General features: G+C 41.9%; 2 protein-coding genes across 3 annotated transcripts; one reads left to right on the forward strand and one right to left on the reverse strand.

The window, feature by feature from the left end:
- Nucleotides 1-1,983: 1,983 nt before the first annotated feature.
- LOC127761417 (B3 domain-containing protein Os02g0598200) lies at nt 1,984-9,223 on the reverse strand. Of its 2 annotated transcripts, none has more exons than XM_052285708.1 (7): nt 8,992-9,223; nt 7,061-8,315; nt 4,719-6,183; nt 4,447-4,563; nt 4,209-4,351; nt 2,376-2,703; nt 1,984-2,278 (listed from the first exon to the last, which is right to left on the reverse strand). In XM_052285708.1, exons 2-6 carry the CDS (start codon nt 8,243-8,245, stop codon nt 2,452-2,454), a joined length of 3,162 nt encoding a protein of 1,053 aa, XP_052141668.1. In that variant the 5' UTR covers nt 8,246-8,315; nt 8,992-9,223; the 3' UTR covers nt 1,984-2,278; nt 2,376-2,451. The 2 variants fall into 2 exon arrangements, with proteins under 2 accessions (XP_052141668.1, XP_052141667.1); XM_052285707.1 differs by having other exon boundaries at nt 8,988-9,223.
- Nucleotides 9,224-11,424: 2,201 nt separating this feature from the next.
- On the forward strand, nt 11,425-18,595 carry LOC127762094 (trans-Golgi network-localized SYP41-interacting protein 1). The gene is made up of 8 exons (XM_052286453.1): nt 11,425-11,715; nt 11,820-12,020; nt 12,122-15,238; nt 15,781-16,624; nt 16,739-17,394; nt 17,648-17,792; nt 17,872-17,953; nt 18,176-18,595. Exons 1-8 carry the CDS (start codon nt 11,563-11,565, stop codon nt 18,276-18,278), a joined length of 5,301 nt encoding a protein of 1,766 aa, XP_052142413.1. The 5' UTR covers nt 11,425-11,562; the 3' UTR covers nt 18,279-18,595.
- Nucleotides 18,596-18,900: the final 305 nt, after the last annotated feature.

Here is an 18,900-nt window from a genome sequence, read left to right on the forward strand (position 1 = left end):
CTTCTACATCAGAGGATCTCGTTCCTCCTCCGTCAGCTTGAATTCTATTTCCTGCGAATGTTGGGCATATTTGCGAGCTGAAACGCACCTGAATTTTGAAATGATTTTTCTAGTTAGGGATTTCTGGATCTCCATATGATAAGAGACACATCCGTGGGTGTAGGTGCGATTGCGAGTATTGTGTGTGTCTTTTAGTTTAATCGGGAGAATATTTATAAGAGAAAATTTAAGAAAAAAGGAAGTATCATTGACAGGCACCTAATTCTAAGCCATCGACAAGTGTGAATTTCATGCAATGTCATCGTACAAGTAACTTTGTATTAGAAATACCATCGTTATTAGGATTCTGCTAGCGATCCTCCGTTAAGTGTTATAGGATGAACAACGTATTTTACATTGGATACATTGTAAAATACATCCTATAAAATAGAAATGTTGTAAGAGAAATGTTGTCTAATGTCAATGGATAACGGCAATCTTTACATTGGATAGAAGCATGGGATAGCATGACACCACCACGAGTTAACCACAAAAGCAGAGCCATGAGCTTTATATTGTTTGACCACACTCTTTAAGCATGATAAAATGCGTCTACTGAACTACGTATGCACTAAACCACTTACCAGTTTGGTGCACCTACATCTAAAACTAAACTAGACTAAAGTCTTATCCAGCACAGTTACTACTTTACAAATTAAAAGAAGAAAAGACACATCAGACTATTTAGTATTCACCACATATTACATAAGGAACCATGAAAATTCAGGAATTTGGTCTTTGAATCTGCTGAAGATGAAAATTAAGTGTTTTACGCAAAACGAGGTTATAATAATGTGTGATTAATTGAGTTTTAATTATTACAAACTTGAAAAATGGATTAATCTGATATTTTAGAGCAACTTTCATATAGAAAGTTTTCACACGAAACGCACCGTTTAGCCGTTTGAAAAGCATGCCACAAGTATCCAAAATTTAATCCTATTTATAGAGTATTCGAACAGGGTAAAAGATATTCTTTCTAGATCTTAAAAAAGAAAAAAGTTATGAGTTACCATCGTCTCACGGTTTGACAGTTACCACGGTAATCGAGTAGTTAAAAAAAAACATACGGTTATATCGTGATTTCGAAAACTGAAAAGGTTACCGCAAGTGATAATTGTCCGATAACTAGTCGGTGTTGTAAACCGTACGGTTGGGAGTCAGGATCAGCGGTTGCAACCAAAGTTACAAACCGGTCCATGGCGTGCGTGGTGCACTGCACGGGGAGCGCATTGGCAAGTGCGAAGGGGACAAGACGGATTGGGCTTGGAGCGGTTGGGGTTTGGCGAGCTGAAACTGAAGTGAGCTGAAGGAGGAAGGCGTCATCGGCTCATCGCGGTCACAGACGGCAGGCGGAATATGGAACAGACAGATCGATCAATCCCAACCAATCCTCCTTTATTCCGCCAGCACTTGACTGCCCCGACCGATCGAGCGAGCGAACCCCCACCGGGGAAGCCAACTTTTCCCGGGTTGCCACCTGCGTGCGCGAAGCACGCCAGTAATCCCATCCCATGAGATACGGGTGTCACTAGCTGCCGCGGCGCCGGGAGAACGGGAGCTCTCGGGCTCTCGCCTGTGCCGATCGATCGCAGCGTCCGTCGCCGCCATCGGTGGTTCGACGACCCGAACACCGATCCGACGGCAAATACGGCATCGGCCAACGCCTAACGTTGCGAGGGGTTTACCGTACGGTTTTCGTGCAGTTCTCGTAGTTATCTTGTGCGGTAATTTTCTCGGTTTTTGAAACTACGTAATACCTCGTGGTAACCACACAGTTTTCAGAGTAACAACGTGGTTACCACGATAACTGCTAAACTGTAGTGTGATGATAACCCCACCTAAAATGGTTTGGTGAACCTTGGTTGCGAGACCGTGGACTCAGTTAGACCAGCCAGTTATTAGACCGTGGTGTCTTGTCTACAGGTACAAAAAAGGGAAGGGAGTCTGGTTCCAAAGTGCCAACATCTTATTCAAGTATTCAACACAAGTTCAATGCCTTGACCTTTGCATTGTTGAAGTCCACAATATTGTCAGCTTGTCGTCTTGGACGGCAAGGCTATATATATACATTACACCAATTGGTCAGGACAAGTATGCAGCACAACAGCCAACCCAAAAAGAACCATCATTTCGTCAGTAGTGGAGGGCGCCTAGAACCGCGGCTTTCACACAACCTGGTGGCCAGCCAGCACATTGTTGTCGTTGCAACCAAAAGAAAAGCCATAGTTCCTGATGCCTGCACAGAGTCATGTGAACATGTGAGCTGCAAGAATTTCCCTGATGGATAAAACGAAAAATATGGCAGCAAGAACATTGCATAAAAGCAAACCAACCTAAGATTATATTTACAGAGGGAGCAGAGCAGCCATGTTCTACTGAAGATGGTGCACCCAGCTAGAGCACTTGCCATCACTTTCTTGTGATATAAACCTGGAACGCAAGCTCATCTTCGTCCATCTCTTTCACAAACTTGCAGACATCCCCAGCCTGGAGGTTGTTTGCTGCGGCAAAAGGTTTCCAGCCCGCGGTGAAGCCTACGAAGACCGGTTTATCATGGTAGAAGACCGGCCATAGCCTCCTCATGGGATCCTTGAGGATTACGACGTTCCGGTCATACCTTCCTTTTTGCCGACAAGTGATTGGAAGCGATTTGGGCAACTCCTGAACAAAGACAGCAAAGAAAGAGCAGTTGTCAATGGGCTTGCCATACTCATCAACAGTGTCAGGAGCTTTATAGCGTTATTATAGGCAAGTGTAAGTCAAAACTAAAGTTTTATGCTGCATCAATTCCTTATTGTGATCTTAGTAGATTGATGAGTATGCCCAAGAACAAGTAGCTACTGACCTACTGTGATACTAGTAGAGGGGTATCTTTTACAGCGGCCTAAAACGAATTAAGACAAATAGAAAACACACGAATTCAAGCCTCAACAATACAATCATAACCAGCAATGAGCTATTCTGGAGTGATGCTTTTTTATGTGGCCTAGATAATAAACAGATGTTTCCAATCCAAACACACCGCCCTCACTGCAATCAGCATGAACTCAACAAATTGCATCCATTGCACAACACTGTAGCTGAAAACCTTCACGAATTGCATAAGGTGGCGCATTACAATCTAGAGATATATGATTGGGTTTCTGCTGACATGGCCACTAAGATTGCATCTTGGCAATTAACTTATTACTCCCTCTGTCCCATAATATAGCAACCTAGTACCGGATGTGACATTTCATAGTACAATGAATCTGGACAGGAGGAACCTAGTACCGGATGTGACATTTCATAGTACAATGACATCCTCCTGTCCAGATTCATTGTACTATAAAATGTCCCATCCGGTACTAGGTTGCTATATTATAGGACGGAGGGAGTAATTGTTTAGGAGTATTTTATAAAACTATATTTCTATGGATTTTTGCACTGCTAGATAATATTTTAATAATTCATGTTTGTATTTGAAAGTAGAACTCTACTCCTTATATAACTCTTGCACCTATTTCTGAAAATACAACTGTACAACTTATACGACTCTTTAATATTGACTCAATGTTCTTCATCCCAACCTAAGTCCTCCCTTCACACCTAGCGGCTAGCAGCCAACACCACCCAGCTATCCTCCAGCGGTGTTTGCTCGTCATGGACTCGGACCACGACACCTTACGTTGCAGATGGGTAGATCCATCGCAATCCAAAAGTGCAAGTCCTTATTTTTCACTCTTGGTGTGGCATTTTTTCTATATACTGCTAGTATATACTTGCAGTACAATGTACTCCCTCCATTCCAAAATATAAGGCACAACCACTTTTGTTAGATGTTCCATAATATAAGGCATGCATGCATGTAGGCAATTAACTATAGCATCTTCTCCATTAAATTATTACTTTTTTAAATCATCCACTCTCATGTTTTCTAATTCTATTGGATGCATGCATTGTATTTATTAGGATGATCCAAACTACAAGATGATAATAATTATTTCTTGGTCTTTGAGTTATGAGTGGTTGTGCCTTATATTTTGGAATGGAGGGAGTACCGTAAAAGTCCTCTTTTTCTATCCCTTGATTCCATGAAAGCAGATATGATGGATTATTTTGCCCTTGTTTTAATAAAATACTAATGAGCTGCAAAAGAAATTGTCCATGGGATACAAACAACTCACAAGCCATTTCTGAATGGTAGAAGGGATGCAGAATTGAAGGGAATGATCATCCAGATCCAGGAGTTCAGCCTTAGCAGGCAGCAGAGCCACTGGGGTTACACAACTGGTAAAATTTCCATTTTCCTGCTGGGGGATCTGAAGTTCTGCATGGGTGAATTTGAGTGCCCAACAAGAAACACAAAATGAAATTGGTCAGCCTCTCCTTAATTTTACAATGAAATAAACTAGGTAAGTTCACCTGATTGATGAGCAAATACACGGTTGACAGACACTGCAATTTTGTCCCCCTTTCTATTTCCGCTGCTACCAGTTGGTTTCAATGGCTCCTTTTTTGTTTGCAGTTGAACAGTAGCTCCTACCAAATAGACAATTCAGTACACGCTATAAATAAAAATTATATTCAAACTAAACAAGCTAATTTTGTAAATGTTAGTTTCAGGCTTTTGAGAAATAAAAATAGTTTCAGGCTTCCAGACATCATAGGTATTATGAGAAGTAGCACCCTTCCACCTTTTTGATTGAACAAATGGTTGACCTCTGTCCTGCTACGTCCGCATTTGGATATTGATACGCTATCAAGAATCGAGAGTTCTTCAATAGGTATGTTGAGAATTGGTTTGAGGCAGGTATCAGTAACATCAGACTCTATCCGTAGATCAACTGGACTTTCTCCCATTGCACCACAATTACCAACTAACTTCTCTCCAGCTTTTTGTGTTTTTTCAGGTCTAACCTGTCCAATGTCATCAAGAGCTGCTCGACCGTTCACAATACCCCTTTTCCACTTCTCCAAGCACCGAGTACCCGCTGGAGCTTCATATATTCTGAAAATATTTCCACTAATATTCATCTCACTATCATTAAGATATTTGTCAACAGCTATGATAGAATTTACTTGAACGGAATTCCTTTGATGTTTCTGTCCTAAATCTTTATCTGAATCATGAGTTTCTGATATTGTTGGAATAGCAGCAGCAAGTTCAGATTCTCTTGTTGTGCTTCTGTCTTCCTCGAAGCAAGAAAGTGTATTTAACTTCACCGTATCAATATTTTCTTGTGTTAAAGGAATTGCACCGGTGGTTGGAGTTATTTCAGATCCATTTGTTTTTTCTGTGCTACATGCTGGTGAAATATTCTTGTTTTTGGGCTCTCCAAGGATCAAATTTCCCATCTTATTGTTTAGTGCTACTGAGGATTCACAACAAACACCATCTACAACTCTTTCAAGGTCTTTTTGTGTATTGATAGTCACATGATGTATTTCTGAAGCTTCACTTGGTGCTGTTTGCTTCATGGTATCCTCGTCTACTTGTGTTGAATAAGCTTCATCACTTATTATAATAACCTCAGATCTTCTTGTTTTTTCTTGGATACAGAACACAGAGTCACTCCTTGTATCACACTCCCCATTGCTTAAATTTCTAACCTTATTACCTAGTGCCCCTAAGGATCCATATCCAATCCCACTTTCAACTCTTTCAGAGTCTTGTGTTTCGGAAGCTGCATTTATAGATTTAGCAACTAGATTCCTGGTACCAATCTCAGCATCAACTGCTATTTTGGGCTCTTTGCTCCTAGGAGATTCACCAGAAACATTGGGGTCATCGTGTATGTCTTCAGAGTCCTGATACTGACCATTATAATGTGATATCAAATCATCAGATAATGTATGCCTTTCTTTCCTTTTCTTCACAGCACCTTTTCCTCCGCTTTTGACACTGAAATGTAGTCTTTCACAAGAATCAATACCAAACACCCGCACAGAAAATGTTGATTCTGGTGTGTACTCAAATAATAGAAATTCACCCCACTTAATACAATGTTCTGAAACGAAACTGTTCCATCCCTCATAAAAAGCTAGGGAACCATCCACCACCGATAGCCTGATCTTTGAACACTTCCCCTCTGAGTCTTCAAGGTATACATGGCGATCAATTAAATCCTTAAGGCTGGGTGCAACTGCTGGTGGTATGAACTGCACAAGAATAAATCAACATTATGTGCATATAATATTTAAGGATAATCATCATGGTACAGTACAAGAAGAAAAAACAATGACAAAAAAGACACTAAAATGAACAAGAAAAAACAGAGCTGAAATTACGGAGACTTTTTAGGGTGCTTGAGAGCTATGGAGAGATATTTAAGCAGCAAGGCAGGTGCCAAATTAAAAATAAGACAGAAAGTTGGATACTTCATGCATCCATGTAAACAGAGAGAAAAAGAAAACATAACTGCTTATCTGATCCTTTCGGCCAAAATATTTTTTTATCATTATGGTCGCAACAAGAAAGATGACTAGTTGCTTAATGGCCATGTCAATGGCAGCAAAAGGCTACTACAGCACCATAACGATGCACTACGGAGAACAGGCCATACATTCGTTGGGTTTTTTTCGGATTCTCCGAAGGTTACAAGAGGTACCACTCCAAGGAGAGCTGGAGAGGTACATAAGTCTCCAAAGATGAGAGAAAACCTCCACACGATGTTATAAACTTTGGCACCTCTTGCTCTTGGCTCCTTTTCAAGAATGGTAAAAAGGATGTAACTGAATAATTTACAAGGTCAAATTGAAACTGACTCTGTTCGTACAAGGCCTCTTCATCATTCCTCTGTGTAGTTGATTTAGTCCTGGTTGTCAATGGCAGGCAGGATTGTAGAAAGAAGAATACAGCATATGGTCACCTTTAAATTAACCAATGACCGATAATATTAGATGATATTAATTTCCAAGTACCTTCCAAGTTTCAAGCACAAATAAAAGTCTCAAGGTCATGGATAGCTAATTAAAGAAGAGCTTATGAGCAACAGACATAATCAAGTATGTGTAGGAATTAGAAATCTGCACACACCAGTAATTCCTCGAACTCGTCGCGCACAAATTTGAAGAATGCGAAGGCTGCTTTCCTTTTCTTCTTCTTGCCATCCCTACAATTTTTTTTCTCATTTCCTATAGCAACAATACAAGCCTTCTTCGTCTCCTTTTTATTGTCACTGCTAGCCACTCGCTCCTTCTGCTCCCTCTTCAATGGTGTAGATGGCGCCTTCCTCTTCTTTTCCTTGTTTTTAGTGCTAAATGTCTGAGCTGTCCTCTCATCAGGTTGAACGAATGATGCATCCCGCTTCTTTTTCTTCATCTTCATCTCCATACTGTCACTAGGTCGCATTTTCCTCTCCTTTGCAACAAGTGTATTAGACAAAGTCCTCTTGTTCGTTCCATCTTTCTCCATCTTACCCTTGTTGACTGAGAGCGGCACTGTCTTCTTATAGCTGTCACCGTCACTCTTCATATTCTTCTCACCATTCTGGTTGCTCGTGCGCTGCATTTTTATTTTCCGCATCTTTTCAAAGAATGGAGTGGTCACCTTCCTACTCTTAGCCTTCTTGTCGCCATTCAACAACTTCTTCCCCCTTTGCTCAGCATCGCTTCCAGCCTTCCTATTCTTTCTCCAGTCACTGTGTGACGTCGCCTCTTTGCTGGCATCGTTTAGCACACTCTTCTTCAGGTCATCACTGCACTTCCTCTTCCTCTTCCTCTTCCTCTTCCTCTTCTCTTCATCGGCATCATTTCGCGAGTTCTTCTTCATGTCGTGACGACTGCGCTTCTTCTTCTCTTCGTCATCACCATCTCGCATGTCATCACTGCTCTTCCTCTTCTCTTCGTCGGCATCATTTCGCAGGTTCTTCTTCATGTCTTGACGACTGCACTTCTTCTCTTCGTCATCACCATCTCGCATGTCATCGCTGCTCTTCCTCCTCTCTCCATTGGCATCATTTCGCAAGTTCTTCTTCATGTCGTGACGACTGCACTTCTTCTTCTCTTCAAAATCACCATCTCGCATGTCATCGCTGCTCTTCCTCTTCTCTTCGTTGGCATCATTTCGCAAGTTCTTCTTCATGTCGTGATGACTGTACTTCTTCTTCTCTTCGTCATCACCATTTCGCATGTCATCACTGCAGTTCCGGTTCTTCTTTTTTGTTTTGTTGAAGCTCCTGAGCCTCCCCACGCATCCCTGCCCTCGAACAGCATCATCCATCCTTATAAACACCAATAAATCCCCAGTACAGTCTTGTCTAAAGCAATCACTGATGAATCTCTCCAATCACCTGGAACAAACAGCGGACCAAAGAAAGCATCAAATCAGCAGTAAAAACAAAAATGAGGCTACATTATTGACAGGAAGCAACAGAAAAAAGCGTCACCCGAACTCAATGTGCGATACTGCTCAAGTTCACCCCCAAAACCCCCAAATTCCCCAAAATGTAATAATAACCTCTCAACCTACTTCCTCGTCTCAGTCATCCCTCATTTTATTCATCTCTCTCATTAATTTCACTCCTTACATTTTGCAACAGATGGAGTAGCATAGAAGGAAATAAACTTAGGGGGTGTTTAGATCCAGGGGTGTAAAGTTTTGGCGTGTCACATCAGGTATTATATAGTGTGTCGTATAGGGTGTTCAGACACTAATAAAAAAAACTAATTACAGAATCCATCGGTAAAACGTGAGACGAATTTATTAAGCCTAATTAATCCGTCATTAGCAAATGTTTATTGTAGTACCACATTGTCAAATCATGGAGCAATTAGGCTTAAAAGATTCGTCTCGCAAATTAGTCGCAGTCTATGCAATTAGTTTTTTTTAGCCTATATTTAATACTTCATATATGTGTTTAAACCTTCAATGTGACAGGGTGAAAAATTTTGGGGTGAGATCTAAACAGGGCCTTGTAATCATCTTCTAGCCACAACTCACAAGAGCAGAGCTTGAACTTTACCTACATTTGGTTCTAGAAACAGTATTGCCGGGTCGATGTCCCTCTGACCATCTCCGAGCGGAAACACCACCCCAAATGCACCTTCTCGATCTTGGGGATAACACCACCTCGAGTTGGACAGACCAGTGCTGCTACCGCGCTTCCCCCCGATGCGGAAGCTGCCAGGCGGCGGCGGAGGGGAGGGAGAGGAGGGGGAGGTGGATGGCGCGGAGCGGGAAGGAGAAGAGGCGGCAAGCCGTCTCCCGTCTGGGCCTCTTGGGGTGGGTCGTCGTGGGAGAAGGAAGGAGGCGGCAAGCCCAGAGCAGGGACGGGCGGATCGGTGGCCACGCTAGGGGATCGGACGAACGTGATGCGATGTTGCGAGATAGGGAACGCTGCTCGACTGCTCGAGCCTCCGGGGGTGGGCGGTGGGACCCATGCCTCGGAAACTGTTACGCGCCATAAAGTGTTATAATGGCGCTTGACCAACCATGGAAACTTGGCAAGTGACCATCCAAAAATTATGATTTTCTTTTTCTTGTGAGTGGTTAGCCCTATAAAAATACCTTCGTCTTATTAAAAAATTTGTGCAAATATAAAAAACGAAAAGTTGTATTTAAAGTAATTTGGATAATAAAGTAAGTAAAAAAATAAATAATAATTCTAAAAAAATTTTAAATAAGACGAGTGGTTAAACAGTGCAAACAAAAACTCAAAATCCCTTGTATTATGGGACGGAGGGAGTATAATTTTTTCTTCTTTTGTTTTGAAATTTTCCTATAGCTTTTATGACAAAAGCTTTTGTTTTATTTATTTCTTATTCTTTGAGAAATTGTAGTTCAACTAATATTGATGTTTCATCCTATAGAAGTTGTCCCCTCCTTGAATTCGTTCAAGATCAGTAGCCGGCTCACTCAACGTCACAATGGATAAAACCATCGTTCGTACCGTTCAAAGGGATAAAATCTATTAGTTTTAATAGTTGAGGGAACCTCCATTTTCATATATAGGTGGAAAAAATTAAAAAACAATCCCATAAGTCACATAAAATTTAACATTCTACCTCATAAATCATTTTTTTTAATACCCTCAACTTAGTTTTGTTGTAAATACCACCCCCGATGCGTACGTGTTTAATCGAAACAACCCGTTATCGCTAATATAGTATTATTAGATTGATTCAATTAAGCACGTGCGCATTGGCTATCTTGGGGTGGTAAATCAAAACAATCAATTTTGTCCAAGTGCTTGCATTATACTTATTTTCTATATTTGTTTGAGCTTTTTTTTTTCATACAACAAAACTCAGTACGATAATGTTTAAACTCTCCTCAACAATTTTATTTGTGGAATATTAAAAAAAATATCAAGACTATACTCTGAAATGATTTAGTTTCAGTAAAAGCCACCTTGACAGCTCACACTTTATGAAACACGTGTTGATTCGATTAAACATATGAATACTATGATGGTTTTTAAATAAAACTAAGTAGGTTGGTTGACACTTGAAAAGAATAATTTATGGGATAGAATGTCAAACTTTCAAATAACTTATGGATGTTTTTTTTTTTGCAATTTTTCCTATCTAGTTTTGTTGTTCAAAGTTATCATTTAGGCTATGGCTCATTAAAATTTATAAAAAAGATTTAGGGCATGTTTGCGGAGCTTAACATTATGAGAAGCATCTGGTTGGTAGCTAGCTTCTAAGAATTTAGAAAAGTGGGGTTTCCCAGCTTCTGGCTTCTAGTTCATTTCATGTAGTATTTTACAACTACAACTTCTCAGAATCTGGACCAAAATCTAGGGCCTGTTTGGGAAGCTTTAGATTCTGAGAAGCAGCTGTTTGGTAGCTAGCTTCTGAGAATTTGGAAAAGCTTTGAAACCCATCTTCTGGCTTCTTAGTTCATTTTTCAGAATCTATAATTACAGATTCTCAGAAACTGTGGATTGTTTGATGCAGCTTATAGCAGAAGCATCGTTTGGGAAAAGCTGCAGCTAGGATAAGCTCCCCCAAACAAGACCTAAACTGATTGAAGGCTTTTGATTTTGGGAGAAGATATAGTAGTTAGAAGCTCTCCAAACATACGCTTACTTTCTTACGATACTCCTATCATTTACTCCCTCAGTCTAAACACTCAAATTCTATTGATAAATATACAGTTAGAATTTATTTTATTTACAGATTGAGTACTAGCAACCGGAACGTTTACACTGGTCAACGGGTCGGCGAAAATCTACCACCGGGGGCCCGACACGAAGAAGTACACGCGATCTCCCGGGAGCCCGGTTAACACACACCGCCACGTGGGGTCCGACCAGCTGACAAATGCGGCAAGGTGACATGTCACCCTCCCATCTCCCACTGAGTCCTGGGTCCCACTCGTAAGCACAGTCTCCTCCAAGCCTTCGCCGCTCTGCTACTCCACCTCCACCTCCATGCACCCTGGGGATCGGGGCCCACACGCCATCGTCTCCACCGGACCAAACATCCCCCCAAATTTTTCTTTCTTCCTCCTCGGCGATGGCCTGATCGGATCCCACCCCCCCACCACCGGGCCCAGATCCAGCGCCGCCCGCCGCCGCCGTGGCCGCCGCGATGGGCGACCACTCCGACTCCGACTCCTCCCCCAAGTCCTCCTCCTCGTCGTCCGCCTCTTCCTCCGCGCTCCGCCGCTCCCCGCCGCGCGTCCGGGTACAGTCCGACGAGGGCGGCAGCAGCGACGGCGTCCTCGTCGAGCTCCCCTCCCAGGTATTCCCCCGCCGCCGCCGCCGCCGTCTCGGCCGTCCTTTTGTCATGGTACCTGGCTTCGCGTGAGGAGGACGGCTTATGGAAGCTTCTGCTGCTGCGTGTAGGAAGCGCGGAGCCCCGGTGCCGACCCCGACGGCGGCGTCCTCGTCAACATGCCCGCCGACGACGCCACCAGCGGAGAGACCTTCGAGGACGCGCCGGACGACCTCGGTGGCTCCCGCTCCGCCCGCTCCCTCGACGAATCTATCGCTGTCATCGATTTCCCCGACGAGTCGAGCTTAGCTGCCGAGTGCCGGAAGTACAAGGTGTCGCTTCGCTTTTTGCCTCATCTACCCAGTCAATAGTTGATGCGATATAGCTAATAGTTTGTAATAATGCGGACGTGGAATGAATGAATTTGGTTCAGGAAGAGAGGGAGGTGTTTGCACGGGAGGCTGTGGCGCTCCGAGGGATGCTGCGTGAGCTTGTGGGGGAAGATGCTTCGGGATCGTTGCCGGCGGAGGACTCTGATGAGAGGGCGTCGGGATCGCTGACGCCGCTGCACTCAATGCTTGACGATTGCTCGAGACTTGTACTTGAACTGAACTCAGTGGTGCGTGCGAGGGAGCAGGAGATCGAGAGCTTACGCGGTAGGTCTGCGGAGGTTGAGGTGTCGAGGGAAGGGTCAGAACAAGCTATTGGGAGAATTGTTGCTTCTGTTGATGCTGTGGTTGGGCAATATGACGTCAGCAGTGAGGGTGCTGATGAAGAGGGGATATCTCTTGTTGAAAGGAAGACTTCATTGCTGGCAGAGAGGCATCGACAAATCTTACTGGATATTGAACAACTTGAGCAGGTTCTAGCAGAGGTACAGCCTGATTTTGGGGCTACAGGGCAATGCGATCATGCTACCATCTTAGGTATTGTTTCGGAAGAACTGGTTAACAGCAAGAGGAATGAAGCAGATTTCCTGCAGAAGGTGAACACTTTTGGGGAAGAAAACAAGAATCTTGCTGAAGAGCTTCAGAGTGTGAAAGCTGCTCTGGATGTAGCGAATGCTGAAGCAAAAAAGGCAAAAGCAGAGTTCGAACAGGTGGAGCATAAATTATCGACAACTAAAGAAAAGCTCAGCATGGCTGTTACAAAGGGCAAGTCGTTGGTGCAGCATCGTGATTCCTTGAAGCAGGCATTGGCAGAAAAGGCAGCTCAGCTTGATGGGTGCATGACAGAGTTGCAGCAGAAGTCAGATGCCATGCAAGCAGCTGAGAGCAGAGTTGAGGAACTCAAGATTTTGCTGGATGAAAAGTCGAATGAACATGAGCAATGTTTGGATGAGCTTCGAGAAACATATAATGCATTGGAAGCCGCTAAGGCTGCTGTTGAGCAACTGACTGAAGAAAACACTGCACTTACTTCTGTTCAGACTTCCCTTTCAGTAAAGGATGTGATTCTTCAACGCATTGAAGGGGTAATGTCAGAAGCATCATTTCCAGAGGATCTGCTTTCCTTGGAGATGGCTGACAGATTGGAATGGCTGGTTGAGCAAAAGAAAATTGCTGACATGATCTTCTCAGAGCATCGGAAAGTTAAAGATATCCTAGCCTCAACTGACCTTCCACATGCAGTCTTAACTGGTGAGCTCGATTCACAAATCCATTGGCTTCTCAATTCACTGTACCAGGCTAAAGAGGATGCAGCACGGATGCAGGATGAGTCCTCTGCTATGCTGCACAAACTGGCTTCACATGAATCCAAGTTGAATTCAATGCATGAGGAAGTTGACCGCTTGACAATAGCTCTACTTGAAGAGAAGCAGGAAAAGGACATACTTGCAAATGAACATGCTGAATTGATGTCCCTGTACCATGCTGCTAGTGATCAATTGTCTGTTGTCTCGTTGCGGTATACTGAGCTTGTGAAGGCATTTGCAGAGGTTTCTGATGTCCAATTGGAAGACCATGAAATCCTGGACGGTGGCAAATTAGTTGAACAGTGCCTCGCCAACATCCAAGGAAGAGCAAAGTCCTCTCCTGTTGAGTGTGAAAGTTTCGAGAAGCTTCAAACACAAGTTTATACCCTAGATCAGGAATTAACATTATGTAAAATAATTCTTGAAGAAGACAAGGCTGATAGATCTGAGATGATGAGGCTATCTGGTGAATTACAAAGAATGGTACAGGAAACTGACGCACTGAAAAATGAAAAGGACTCATTACAGAAAGAGCTTGAACGGGTGGAGGAAAAATCATCTTTGCTTAGGGAGAAACTGTCAATGGCTGTTAAAAAGGGCAAGGGTTTGGTACAGGAACGTGAAGGACTCAAGCAAGTCCTAGATGAGAAGAAATCTGACATAGAGAAGCTAAAACATGCTCTGGATGAAAAGAATGCTGAATTAGAAAACTTGAAACAAACTCTTGATGGAAACAACTCTGTCTTAGAGAAGCTAAAACAAGCTTGGGATGAACTGAACTCTGAATCAGAGAACATAAAACAAGCTTTGGATGTGAAAAACTCTGAGGTAGATAAGTTAAAGCATGCTCTTGATGAGAATAACTCTGAAATAGAGAATTTAAAACATACATTGAATGAAAAGAACTCTGAAACAGATAAGCTAAAACAAGACATTGATGCAACATACATGGAAATGGAGAATCTAAAATATGAGATAGCATCAAGAGAATCTGCCATTACGGATCTCAGAGAGCAAGTTGAGCATCTGTCTTCTCAGGTCACACACTCTCAAAAGTTGCAGTTGGACATTATTTCCCTTATTGACGAAAAGGGAAAAGTGGAAAGCATGTTGGCAGAAGCCAAAGTTTCTTCGGGTGCTCTAGTTGAATTGATATCAAGCATTTCTCTTCCTTTCGATAGCCCATGTGAGGATCCTATCGACAAAATAGGTCAGATTGCCCAATATATCAAGGAATCACAAGTTACTAAGAGCTCTGTGGAGAATGAGCTACACAAAGCAAATGAACAAGTTACCTCACAAGCTAGCCAGCTTGCTGATGCCCTTTCCAGCCTAAAGGTATTGGAAGATGAATTGAGTAATTCAAAGGAGTATATCTCTTCTATTTCTGAAGAAAAGCGGCAGATGCAATTGCATACTGCTGCTGTAGAAGAGGAGTTGGAGAAAACAAATGAGGAACTGGCTATTTATGCCAGCAAATTCGAAGATGCCAATGTAATGATTAACTCACTACAAGATGCATTGTCACAGGCTAGAGTGAATATTTCTGTTCTTGATGCTGAAAAGAAGGAAGCTGATGCCAAGCATGAAACAGAAACTAGTGCTCTTAATGCTAAGCTTGCCAAATGTTTGGAAGAGTTGGACAGAAGTCATGGAAACTTACAAAGTCATTCAACTGAACATGATGTTTACCTTGAGAAACTTAGTACACTTGTAATGGATAACAGCCTCTTATCATTAATGACTGAAGAATTTGGAAAGAAGGTCAGTACCTTGAGAGAAATGGCCCTTATTGTGAGGAGTATGCGTGAACAGCTTGCTGCAAAGGGTTTTCAGATTGACCCAACAATGGAGGTAAAGTGCCCCTCCTCTCCTAGCCTCAACGCCCCCCCCCCCCCCACCCCCCAACACACACACACACGCACTCAATTGTATGACTCTTTGTTTAAATCATTTATGATTTTAGCGTTTGTGTTTTTCAGTGTGTTTATGTTTTCTATTGTAATACACAGCTTTCTGAAGTTTTAGTATAAAGTTAGGACCTTGGTACTGACTCCATCTTACCACCAATCAATCTAGCTAAATTCTTCTTCTAATCATAACAGTTACTCCATTATACATGTACGCAATGCAGTTCTCGTGTTATGGATCTGTTGATCTTGTAACTCCAGAACAATTATTGTGTTTGTAACTGTTTCCTAATTCCTAACAATGGATACGGCGGTAAAATGACTTGAGACTTGCAGGCTTTCTGTTTTTTAAACTTTTAGATATTTCAGCGAGGGAACCAAAAAATGTTTTTACCTGACTTACACTTTATATATCTCAAATTGTGCCGATTGACTTGGCTTAATCATGTCAAACATAATCTGACCATTTCATATGTTCATAAGCAGGATTCAGAATCGGGAATGCTTCTCTCTTTCCCAGACTACGATAACTTTGTTACTGAAAGAATGGCAAGCAGCAAAATCAGAAAAGGGAATGTTGATGGTGCTTTGTCCTTCTCTACTGTTGTTGAACAGTTGAGCAACCAAGCTGAATACCTGTCTGAGATTTTTAAAGACTTGTCAGGTTACATGGGTGAAAATATCACGCTGGTTCATCACTCTTTGCAGTTGGCAAGTAGCAAAGTTGCTCATACTCTAGAAGAGCATGACACCTTGAGGAATGAATTGCAAAACAAGGACACTCATAATAGAGCTCAAGAATCCGAATTGCTTTCTCTACAGAAAGAGTTGAGGGCAATGTCATCAAATTGTATTTATTGCTACCAACAGATTCAAACCATTTCTGATGATCTTTTTGAACTAGGCTATGCAATAGAATTGGCAACAGGAAACTCCAGCATTGTATCAAAAGTTGAAGGATCTTCATCTGTTTTGAAGGATGTGGATGCTAGTGATTACACTAAGGTTTCAGATGCTTTAGTATCTACTGTAAACAGACTGAAGTTGGAGTCAGAAAAGTTATCTAATATGAAAGAGGCAGTGTTCACCATGTTAGATGAGTTAAAAATGAGGCTGAAACAAACTGAATCAGCTGCTGAAACTTCTTTGCAGGAGCATGAGCTGTATGTAAAAAGAGTATGTGTGCTGGAGAAAGATCTTGAAACATTAAAGGATGAGCGCAAAGGAATGGAAATAAAGATCCAAGAGTACCAGGAAAGGGGGAATATGTTGAAGGCAAAAGAGATAGAGTTGCTGTCATTAGAGCACGCACAAAGTACAACAGAGAGAGGTAATTTCTCTTATGCAACTGCCAACGGGACATTTTTTATTGACAATTTCCTACTTAGAACCTATTTACTTGTTTTATTCTTGTCCTAACTCTCGTCCTCTGTAAAATATTCAGGTATGACTGAGGTTATTTCAAAGGATCAATTGGAAGCGCTTGTTGAGAAAATAAATAAGTTAAATACATCATCTGCTGAGTCACATTTGCAGAGAGAATTGGCTATGTCCTCTAGTCCTATTGAAAAGCTCTTCAGTCTCATTGATGAAGTTTATGCACTTCGGCACGAAGTAGATACCTTGAGATATGAAAATGAAGATTTACATTTAAATCTTGAATCCCATGCTCGTGAAATGGAACAGCTAAAGGAGGCATCCAGAAATAGTGACTCAAACCGCAGGGAGCTGGAATCAAAGAGTAGTGAACTACTTGAGATAACAGTTAGTATGGAACGAATGATTCAGCGATTAGGATATCTTGGAGGAAAAGAAGCACTAGAAGATAACAAGCCTACAAGCACACAAGCACTCTTATCAAAGCTGGAAAAACTAATAATTGCCTCAAATGTGGAATCTGGGAATGCCAAGTCTGTAATACAGGAACTGGGAGCAAAGCTGCAGGTCAGGGAAAAGGCAATTGATGAGTTGTCAACAAAAGTTAAGATGTTTGATGACTTGCATCATGCTCGGCTTGTGCAACCAGAGGCTAATATGGATAGAGCATTTGAAGCATCTTCCTCAGCAGTTGGTTCAGAGATATCTGATGCTGAAGATTTGGTAAACCTTGTCTGTCTATTATCTTGTCAATTCTTTTCTTTTGCTCCATTACCTTTTTAGCATATGCCATTTACACTCCTAATATTATTAGATAGTAGTATTACTGTTCTTTCGTGTGATTTCCCTGGCCACAAATCTTATACATGCATTTTTTTTTTTGTTTCTGATACTACACATGCCAGCACATCTCGTGAAGATGTATGAATATTCCATCTATGCTTTGGTTGTAACAATAGAGTCCACTTCTCTGCAGGGACCAGCGGGGAAGGCATCAATTTCATCTGTCCCTACGGCTGCGCATTCTAGACTAATGCGAAAAGGCTCATCTGACCATCTTGTTCTGAATATTGGCCGAGAGTCGGAACGACTAATTACTGCACAAGATTCTGACGACAAAGGTAACACAGCCTCCTTTTGTGTTGTTTAAATAATCATTTTTAATGTGTCATTGACAGTGCTGTATTTGTTGTATTGAAGGGCGTGTATTTAAATCACTGCATACATCCGGCATGATTCCAGCACAAGGAAAACAGATTGCTGATAGGGTTGATGGCATCTGGTAAGCAGCTTACACTTCAACAGACAATGCTGTCAAACACTGATGGAATTATGTTGACTTTTTCGTCGTGTTGACAATTATGATCGTCTTCTGGGAGTAGAGTAGTGCTTCCTACGAGTTCGTAGCTCGTACTTTTCTACACGTTTTAATATTTTATTTGCCTTTAGTCTAACCACGCTGTATTTTTCTGTAGTCTGACTGCCCTGTATTTTTTTTCTGTAGGGTCTCAGGGAGCCAAATTCTGATGAACCGGCCTCGTGCAAGGCTAGGGCTCATGGTGTATTGGCTCTTCTTGCACCTATGGTTGATAGGCAGCATCTTGTGACCATTGCCCTCGTAGCATAATTGTACAATACTAGCAGATATATTCACAGTTTTATTTTCTTTCTTCTTAACTTAACTATACCTGGTACATATGGCATTCTTTTCATTTCCCTGCCCTCTGCTCTGAAATTGTACTCGAGCAGTACGTGTTGAGTTCCGCACACAGAATGTAATACGTGCAGAATAGAACAATACTAGTACCATTCTTTGTTACGCTGTAGAAGTGGATGTTTCTGTTGTAACCATGATAAATTCATCATGGTTTCTTCGGGAAGCATGATGGGAATAATATGAAATTGAAATGTTACTTGGTTGTAATGAAAGCGTTCGAAAGTTTGAGCTTATTTTCGAATCGTATCATGCTCCGTAGGAGTACTTGGCAGTTGGCTATACTCGCTTCATCCGCTTTTGATGCATAATTCGACTACTTTATGTCCTATCTTTGGGATTTGTCAAAAGTCAAAACTGAGAAAAGTTAGTTAATTGCTGTATCGAAGAAAAGAAGTATGCAAAATTTAATGACATCAATTCTAACCTTACAAAAAAAAAAAACTTAGGCTGAGTTCTCATCTCCACTTTCCCAACTTACATTCTTGTTTTCCGCGCGCACGTTTTTTAAATTG

Source organism: Oryza glaberrima, chromosome 2 (genome assembly GCF_000147395.1).
Source record: "Oryza glaberrima chromosome 2, OglaRS2, whole genome shotgun sequence".
NCBI classification, from domain to species: Eukaryota; Viridiplantae; Streptophyta; class Magnoliopsida; order Poales; family Poaceae; genus Oryza; species Oryza glaberrima.

Bases quoted from the DNA above. Each gene is read 5' to 3' on its own strand.
- LOC127761417 (XM_052285708.1), bottom strand. From the start codon at position 8,245: ATGGATGATGCTGTTCGAGGGCAGGGATGCGTGGGGAGGCTCAGGAGC. The intron at 6,184-7,060 runs GTGTGTGCAGAT...ATTCTTGTGCAG, and splicing joins ACGAGTTCGAGGAATTACTG to TTCATACCACCAGCAGTTGC. The intron at 2,704-4,208 runs GTGAGTTGTTTG...GTCTTTGTTCAG, and splicing joins CTACCATTCAGAAATGGCTT to GAGTTGCCCAAATCGCTTCC.
- LOC127762094 (XM_052286453.1), top strand. From the start codon at position 11,563: ATGGGCGACCACTCCGACTCCGACTCCTCCCCCAAGTCCTCCTCCTCG. The intron at 17,793-17,871 runs GTAACACAGCCT...GTTGTATTGAAG, and splicing joins ACAAGATTCTGACGACAAAG to GGCGTGTATTTAAATCACTG. The intron at 17,954-18,175 runs GTAAGCAGCTTA...TTTTTTCTGTAG, and splicing joins GATAGGGTTGATGGCATCTG to GGTCTCAGGGAGCCAAATTC.